This window comes from Rattus rattus, chromosome 5 (genome assembly GCF_011064425.1).
Source record: "Rattus rattus isolate New Zealand chromosome 5, Rrattus_CSIRO_v1, whole genome shotgun sequence".
NCBI classification, from domain to species: domain Eukaryota; kingdom Metazoa; phylum Chordata; class Mammalia; order Rodentia; family Muridae; genus Rattus; species Rattus rattus.
Window position 1 is genome coordinate 71,782,647 of NC_046158.1, and position 10,156 is coordinate 71,792,802.

Sequence of the window (10,156 nt, forward strand, 5' to 3'; positions counted from 1 at the left end):
CATAGATACATAGATACATAGATACATAGATACATAGATACATAGATAGATACATAGATAGATACATAGATAGATAGATAGATAGATAGATAGATAGATAGATAGATAGATAGATAGACAGACAGACAATGCCTCATACATGCTACATAAACACTCAATGACTACATTACCTCCTGACAAAAAATTCAGATTTCTGCATAGGCTTATCTCAATTCAGGATCAGATAAACTTAATACCTTTATATCATGCAGAGAATGTCAGGAATAAGAAAGTCTTAGCCATTTCCCTTGAATTGCTTAAAAGAATATTTCACACAAAAGATACATAACAGTTAGTTTAAAAAGCTAACATTACAAATTAGTCTCAGCTAGCCATGTTACCAGAAGCTCACATAAAAATGACTGACTATACGATCATCTCTGAGACAAACTACAAGCTGATATCTGATCCTGAATTGAGATAAGGCTATGCAGAAATCTGAATTTTTTTGACAGGAAGTAATGTAGGCATTGGGGGTTTATGTAGCATGTATGAGGCATTATCTGTCTGTCTGTCTGTCTGTCTATCTATCTATCTATCTATCTCACCCTGTCTTTTAACCAGACAGGCATCACTCTAACAAAAATTTACCTAAAGCCATCCCATAAACTGATAGAGAGCAATCTGAGAAAGGCTCTGTTTGTAGAAGCATGTGAAGCAGAGATACCAACAATGAAATTGAACAATGTAGAGACTTGGTGTGCTGCTCAGTTGGTAGAGGGCTTACCTAATACGCAGAAAGCTCCAGGATCACATAAGATTGGCTCTTGTGGCACATACCTATAATCCCAGCACTTGAAGGTGGTAGCACGAAGATCAGAAGTTTAAGATCATCCCCAGTGTATATAGCACTACACTTGGATACATGAGATTTCATTAGAGGATAAAGGAGAGAGAAAGAGAAAAAGGAAGGGAGAGGAGGAATGTGCCAGTGTGTGAAAGGCCTCACCCTAGTGTTTTTCCTTCTTTGGAAGAGCCCAGTAAATGCAACAGACTCAGAATCTGCTCCACCCAAAGGGAACACATGTTCTCAATACCTCTCTGTGTACCAACTACAGCTCTTAATTACTATCTCATTAGAAAGAGAAAGAGGAGTATAATACAATTATTCTACTTAAACCTATGAAAAGCAAGTTAGAAATGTTTGCTCACCAAGGATCTTTAAGGTGTGAGAGATAAAGAATTTAGATCAGAGAGCTGAATTCCCTGAGCATTCACTGCCTGGGGAATTTCTGAGAACAGCAAAGGTCAATTTCACATGTGCTTCTTTCATGGTTAAGAGAACTCTCTCTAATTAATCCAATTATAACGACAAGATTTATGCTTGCCTCTTATGATTGTTCCCTGTTGTTCTGGTCCCAAAGGTCCTCCCTCCTTTTGGGTCAGGTTAGTGATGAAGAGGAATCCAACATCACAGCCCACTAGGACATCCTCAAATGGCTCCAGGTGGCCTATCCGGGTCTCTCACATGTCATTGTACCCATAATATCAGCGAGTTACAGAAAAAGTCCAGTCAAGGAAATCCAGGCCACCTGACACACTTGCTTTCACTATGTCAGAGTCATAGAATGATCTTTGAGCTCATCTTGTCCACCTCATTCATTAGAAAGATGAGAGAGTAACCAAAGGAGAAATTGTGGAACAACTACCCCAGCTGTCTCTAACATCTGTTGTAAGAGTCTTCCAATTCTTCATTCTAACAAGTATAAGCATTTTTTAACAAATTCTCAGAACATGGTGAAGGGGCATCAGAAAAACTAGAGCTCCCCAGTGGCAAGATGTAATTTCAAACCAAATACTACATTTGCATTTCTTTATCTTTTTGCTTTTCAATGGCTCATATAGGGAAAGTAGCATTCTCCATGGCAACAAGCACTCTTTTAGATTAAACAAGTAGGGTTCAGAAAGTTGAGGAAATGTGTTCAAACTTACAAAACTCATAAATGACTCTATTGAATCAAATTACTAGGTGTTGTGGAACCTACCCACCCACAATATGAGAAAATTGATCTAGGACATGCATGTCCCATCATCTGCTTCTCCATAGCTCTGAGAATTATAAAACAAAGTCCAGATGTGGCATCACCTCCCATTAGAAGCCCAGCAAACTACATGAAAATTAAAATTCAATTTTCAAAGCTGCAGAAATGTTCATTATTCAGGAAATTTGCTAATCCTTCTATATCTTATATTATCAAAGACCCTTATTTATCACTTACAAAATACATAATATTGATATATGTTACAGACAGCATCTTGACTTCCCAATAAAATTTCTCTTGAAAATAAAAAAATATTGAATACCGACATATCAAAATAAGCTTGTAATTTTGTTAGTATACCATGGCTGATAGAATGGAATGGAGAACGACAAAAGCTTACATACCTCTTGTCTGTACACACAGGTTCATACACATGTAAACACACTGCTGAGTACTTAATGGTATTCAATTGCTATGAAAGTAAAGAAGGCATCTATCAAATTTGTGTTATATTTACATTACATTTATATTATTTAGTACAAATTATATATTGTATATTTATGATATATCACATCACATGTATCTTATGTATTATACATTACATATTATATACAACATACTACATTTTATTGCATTCCTGTTACATATTACATCATATGTTACATGATACATGTATATATTATGTATTACATATGATGTATTATACATTATACATATATTTAAAAATATGAGTGGTTGGGGATTTAGCTCAGTGGTAGAGCACTTGCCTAGCAAGCACAACGCCCTGGGTTCGGTCCCCAGCTCCGAAAAAAAGAAAAGAAAAAAAAATATGATAAACATTTTTTAAAAAGAAAAGAAAATTTTAGGCACAATATCATGAGAGAAAAACCTCCAAAGATGTCATTGAATTCATTATTTTGTTGGCATCTACTGCTCACCTTGTAGCATACCCTTAAGAGTAGTTTGAAGGAGAAACAGTTCTTCAATAATTCTTGTTCTTAATAGTTATGAACAATAAATACCAGTAATGTTACAAAACATCATTCAGTTGTATTTCCTGTTAGGATATTACACAATAATGATTAGGTTATATGTTTTGGTAAGAATAACACATTAATGATTTTATATGACTCTGCAGTATACCACAAAAGGAGTTGTGTATCATCAAATTATCTCATTGCTCATGATGTTTATTGTGGGCAATTATGTAAGAGATGGTTAAGAAGGTACATGTTTTCTTGTATAATTAAAAAGCATCTGTCAAGATATAGTAAGATAGCTTACTAACTCTTATTTCACAGTCAAAATGAATGAAAAAATATTCTCTTAAATTAAGAATTTGTTTCTATCAAGACTGCATTTGTAAGACCAATTGTTCAAATTAACTCTATGAGGCAGAAATATTTCCATGTCATAGTAATATTACCACAAAAAGTAAATATGACCCAAAATAAGAATAGGCTAATATTTTGCTGCAAATATTTGCTACAGTATTATGGAAAGTGGTAATGCAAACAATCAGAAATAGTTAACTATATAGCAGTATTTTCTTAACAGGGTCTAATTTACAATATTTTAGAAGATATTTATCAGCTATAATAATGCTAAATGAACCTTCTGAGCCCTCACTGCTCATCAGTTTAGACTCAGCACCATTCCAATCTCAATAGCCAATATCCAGACTCTATTTCTCATCTGCTTTCATTATCCTGAACCATAGATTCTTCATGGCTTTCTTCACTTCTGCATTTCTCAGGGAGTAGATAAGAGGATTGAGAAGGGGAGTAATCACCGTGTAGAACACAGCTATCATCTTGTCTATAGACAGGGTATCAGAAGGCCTCGAATAGATGAAGACACATGGACCAAAGAACAATATAACCACAGTGACATGGGATCCACAGGTGGACAGAGCTTTGCGCCGTCCCTCAGCACTCTGAGTTCTCAGGTGGAACAAGATGACCACATAGGATGCTAAGAGGACCACAAGGCTGATCACAGACAGTGTCCCCCCATTGACAACAATCAGCAGACCAATGAGGAAGGTGTCTGAACAGGCAAGTTTAAGCACAGGAAGCAAATCACAGAAATAATGGTCAATGATATTGGGGCCACAGAAAGATAAAGGAAGAATGAGAAGGATCTGGGAAAAGGAATGCACAAAGCCTCCTATCCAAGCTGTTCCTACAAGGACTGTACACACCTTTCGGTTCATGACGCTGGTGTAGTGCAGGGGCTTGCAGATGGCCACATAGCGGTCATAGGCCATCATGGTGAGCAGGAAAGTCTCAATGCCACCAAAGAGATGCATGAAGAAAAGCTGTGTCATGCAGCCCCACACAGATATGGATTTCTTTTCAGCAAGGAGATCCAAGATGAGTTTGGGGACTGTCGTGGAGGAGTAGCAGATCTCCACAAAAGAGAGGGAGCTGAGGAAGAAGTACATTGGGGATCCAAGAGTTTTGCTGGCTGCCACAGTGACCACCATGAGGAGATTCCCAACCACAGTGGCCATATACAAGAACAAAAATATCACAAAGTAGACTTTCTGCACCTCTTGATTTGGAGAGAGTCCCAGAAAAATGAACTCAGTCACATTGTATAGGTCAGCCATGAGGGAGTAAGTTGGACGGTATGATCTGAAATGATACAAAAGACTTCATGAAATAAGTAATTTAAATAAAATCTTTTGAACCAAACCTTGTATTAAGTATTAAAAGATATGAACTAGTTAATAATTAAAATAAAAGCATACCAAAGAGACAGAGAAAGTATGAGTTCATTCTGTCTGACTGCAATTATGGAGAAAGTAACTAAATGTACAGCTGAAGAAAACGAATACCCCTGATATGGTAAACAAGAATTAAGGACTTTGAACTTTACGTATAGTCAAGAAGGAATCATTAAGAAATGTCTCAGCCGATCCCCGCCCGCAGCTCACTACTCCCAAACCCCGTAAGAGACAGAGCTCACCGCCCAGAAAGGTGGGCACTCCTGAGACTGCAGAGCGGAAGTGACCACCAATACTGCCCATCACTGCCCACATCCCTGGCCCAAGAGGAAACTGTATACAGCTCTGGGAACTGGTAGATAGGGGCACTGGATCTCCAGGTCCCCTGCGCATGAGACACCTCTGGAACCTGAAGGGATAAACAGTTCTCTGCACCCAAATCCCATGGGAAGGAGAGCTAAACCTTCAGAGAGGCAGACATGCCTGGGAAGCCAGAAGAGACTACACTCTGCCCACATTTCTGACTCCAGAGGAAAACACCAAACGCCATCTGGGACCCTGGTGCACAGGGGTTCCCAGAAAGGGCGACGCAGGTGCTACTGGTTGCTGCCCTCGTGGAGAGCTCATAAGCAACACCCCATGAACAAACTTGAGCCTCGGGACCACAGGAAAGACCAACTTTTCTGCTCCAAGTGACCTGCCTGGTGAACTCAGGACACAGGCCCACAGGAAAAGTTGAAGACCTGTAGACAGGAAAAACTACACGCCCGAAAGCAGAACACTCTGTTCCCATAACTGGCGGAAAGAAAACAGGAAAAAAAGGTCTACAGCATTCCTGACACACAGGCTTATATGACAGCCTAACCACGGTCAGAAATAGCAGAAAAAAGTAACACCAAAGATAATCTGATGGTGAGAGGCAAGCACAGGAACCCAAGCAACAGAAACCAAGACTACATAGCATCATCGGAGCCCAATTCTCCCACCAAAGCAAACACTGAATATCCAAACACACAAGAAAAGCAAGATCTAGATTTAAAATCATATTTGATCATGATGCTGGAGGACTTCAATAAAAACATGAAGAACTACCTTAGAGAAATGCAGGAAAACATAAAAAAAAAAAAAAGTAGAAGCCTATAGAAAGGAATCACAAAAATCCCTGAAAGAATTCCAGGAAAACACAATCAAACAGTTGAAGGAATTAAAAATGGAAATAGAAGCAACCAAGAAAGAACACAGGGAAACAACCCTGGATATAGAAAACCAAAGGAAGAGACAAGGAGCCGTATATACAAGCATCACCAACAGAATACAAGAGATAGAAGAGAAAATCCCATTAGCAGAAGATTCCATAGAAATTATCGACACAACTGTCAAAGATAATGTAAAATGGAAAAAACTACTGGTCCACAACATACAGGAAATCCAGGACTCAATGAGAAGACCAAACCTAAGGATAATAGGTATAGAAGAGAGTGAAGACTCCCAGCTAAAAGGACCAGTAAATATCTTCAACAAAATCATAGAAGAAAACTTCCCTACCCTAAAGAAAGAGATGCCCATAAGCATACAATAAGCCTACAGAACTCCAAATAGATTGGACCAGAAAAGAAACTCCTCCTGTCACATAATGGTCAAAACACCAAATGCACAAAATAAAGAAAGAATATTAAAAGCACTAAGGGAAAAAGGTCAAGTAACATATAAAGGCAGACATATCAGAATCACACCAAACTTCGGCCAGAGACTATGAAAGAAGAAGATCCTGGACAAATGTCATACAGACCCTAAGAGAACACAAATGCCAGCCCAGGTTACTGTATCCTGCAAAACTCTCAATTAACATAGATGGAGAAATCAAGATATTTCATGACAAAAGCAAATTTACACAATGTCTTTCTACAAATCCAGGAATACAAAGGATAATAAATGGTAAAGCCCAAGATAAGGAGGCAAGCTACACCCTAGAAAAAGCAAGAAACTAATCGTCTTGGCAACAAAACAAAGAGAAGACAGGCAAAGAAGCATGACCTCACATTCAAATACGAATATAACAGGAAGCAATAATCACTATTCCTTAATATCTCTCAAATTCAATGGTCTCAACTCCCCAATAAAAAGACATAGATAAACAAACTGGATACGCAACGAGGACCCTGCATTCTGCTGTCTACAGGAAACACACCTCAGAGACAAAGACAGACACTACCTCAGAGTGAAAGGCTGGGAAACAACCTTCCAAGCTGAAGCAAGCTGGAGTAGCCATTCGAATATCAAATAAAATCAATTTTCAACAAAAAGTCATCAAAAAAGATAAGGAAGGACATTTCATATTCATCAAAGGAAAAATCCACCAAGATGAACTCTCAATCCTAAATATCTATGCTCCAAATACAAGGGCATGTACATATGTAAAAGAAACCTTACTGAAGCTCGAAACACACATTGCACCTCACACAATAATATTAGGAGATTTCAACACCCCACGCTCATCAATGGACAGATCATGGAAACAGAAATTAAACACAGACGTAGACAGACTGAGAGAAGTCATGAACCAAATGGACTTAACAGATATTTATAGAACATTCTATCCTAAAGCAAAAGGATATACATTCTTCTCAGCACCTCATGGTACTTTCTCCAAAATTGACCATATAATTGGTCAAAAAACAGGCCTCAACAGATACAGAAAGATAGAAATAATCCCATGCGTCCTATCAGACCACCACGGGCTAAAGCTGGTCTTCAATAACAATAAGGGAAGAACGCCCACATATACATGGAAGTTGAACAATGCTCTACTCAATGATAATCTGGTCAAAGAAGAAATTAAGAAAGAAATTAAAGACTTCTTAGAATTTAATGAAAATGAAGGTACAACATACCCAAACTTATGGGACACAATCAAAGCAGTGCTAAGAGGAAAACTCATAGCTCTGAGTGCCTGCAGAAAGAAACAGGAGAGAGCATATGTCACCAGCTTGACAGCACACCTAAAAGCTCTAGAACAAAAAGAAGCAAATACATCCAGGAGGAGTAGAAGTCAGGAAATAATCAAACTCAGAGCGGAAATCAACCAATTAGAAACAAAAAGGACCATAGAAAGAATCAACAGAACCAAAAGTTGGTTCTTTGAGAAAATCAACAAGATAGATAAACCCTTAGCCAGACTAACGAGAGGACACAGAGAGTGTGTCCAAATTAACAAAATCAGAAATAAAAAGGGAGACATAACTACAGAATCAGAGGAAATTCAAAAAATCATCAGATCCTACTACAAAAGCCTATAGTCAACAAAACTTGAAAATCTGCAGGAAATGGACAATTTGCTAGACAGATACCAGGTACCGAAGTTAAATCAGGAACAGATAAACCAGTTAAACAACCCCATAACTCCTAAGGAAATAGAAGCAGTCATTAAAGGTCTCCCAACCAAAAAGAGCCCAGGTCCAGATGGGTTTAGTGCAGAATTCTATCAGACCTTCATAGAAGACCTCGTACCAATATTATCCAAACTACTCCACAAAATTGAAACAGATAGAGCACTACCGAATTCCTTCTATGAAGCCACAATTACTCTTATACCTAAACCACACAAAGACCCAACAAAGAAAGAGAACTTCAGACCAATTTCCCTTATGAATATCGATGCAAAAATACTCAATAAAATTCTGGCAAACAGAATCCAAGAGCACATCAAAAAACAATCATCCACCATGATCAAGTAGGCTTCATCCCAGGCATGCAGGGATGGTTTAATATACAGAAAACCATCAGCGTGATCCATTATATAAACAAACTGAAAGAACAAAACCACATGATCATTTCATTAGATGCTGAGAAAGCATTTGACAAAATTCAACACCCCTTCATGATAAAAGTCCTGGAAAGATCAGGAATTCAAGGCCCATACCTAAACATAGTAAAAGCCATATACAGCAAACCAGTCGCTAACATTAAACTAAATGGAGAGAAACTTGAAGCAATCCCACTAAAATCAGGGACTAGACAAGGCTGCCCACTCTCTCCCTACTTAGTTCTTGAAGTTCTAGCCAGAGCAATGAGACAACAAAAGGAGATCAAGGGAATACAGATTGGAAAAGAAGAAGTCAAAATATCACTATTTGCAGATGATATGATAGTATATTTAAGTGATCCCAAAAGTTCCACCAGAGAAATACTAAAGCTGATAAACAACTTCAGCAAAGTAGCTGGGTATAAAATTAACTCAAATAAATCAGTAGCCTTCCTCTAAACAAAAGAAAAACAAGCTGAGAAAGAAATTAGGGAAACGACAGCCTTCATAATAGTCCCAAATTATATAAAGTTCCTCGGTGTGACTTTAACCAAGCAAGTAAAAGATTTGTACAACAAGAACTTCAAGACTCTGAAGAAAGAAATTGAAGAATACGTCAGAAGATGGAAAGATCTTCCATGCTCATGGATTGGCAGGATTAATATAGTAAAAATGGCCATTTTACCAAAAGCGATCTACAGATTCAATGCAATCCCCATCAAAATACCAATCCAATTCTTCAAAGAGTTAGACAGAACAATTTGCAAATTCATCTGGAATAACAAAAAACCCAGGATTGCTAAAACTATCCTCAACAATAAAAGGAGTTCAGGGGGAATCACTATCCCTGAACTCAAGCAGTATTACAGAGCAATAGTGATAAAAAAAACTGCATGGTATTGGTACAGAGACAGACAGATAGACTAATGGAATAGAATTGAAGACCCAGAAATGAACCCACACACCTTTGGTCACTTGAATTTTGACAAAGGATCCAAAACCATCAAATGGAAAAAAGATAGGATTTTCAGCAAATGGTGCTGCTTCAACTGGAAGTCAACATGTAGAAGAATGCAGATCAATCCATGCTTATCACCCTGTACAAAGCTTAAGTCCAAGTGGATCAAGGACATCCACATCAAACCAGATACACTCAAAGTAAGAGAAGAAAAAGTGGGGAAGCTTCTCGAACACATGGGCACTGGAGAAAATTGCCTGAACAAAACACCAATGGCTTATGCTCTAAGATGAAGAATTGACAAAGGGATCTCATAAAACTGCAAAGCTTCTGTAAGGCAAAGGATGCTGTGGTTAGGACAAAACAGCAACCAACAGATTGGGAAAAGATCTTTACCAATCCTACAACAGATACAGGGCTTATATCCAAAATATACAAAGAACTCAAGAAGTTAGACCACAGGGAGACAAATAACCCTATTAAAAAATGGGGTTCAGAGCTAAACAAAGAATTCACAGCTAGGAATGCCGAATGGCTGAGAAACACCTAAAGAAATGTTCAACATCTTTAGTCATCAGGGAAATGCAAATCAAAACAACCCTGAGATTTCACCTCACACCAGTAAGAATGGCTAAGATCAAAAA

At 38.0% G+C, this 10,156-nt stretch overlaps 1 protein-coding gene across 1 annotated transcript; it reads right to left on the bottom strand.

The window, feature by feature from the left end:
* Positions 1-3,705: 3,705 nt before the first annotated feature.
* Positions 3,706-4,641, bottom strand: LOC116900491 (olfactory receptor 4X2-like). Its single transcript, XM_032902226.1, has one exon. It carries the CDS (start codon positions 4,633-4,635, stop codon positions 3,706-3,708), a length of 930 nt encoding a protein of 309 aa, XP_032758117.1. The 5' UTR covers positions 4,636-4,641.
* Positions 4,642-10,156: the final 5,515 nt, after the last annotated feature.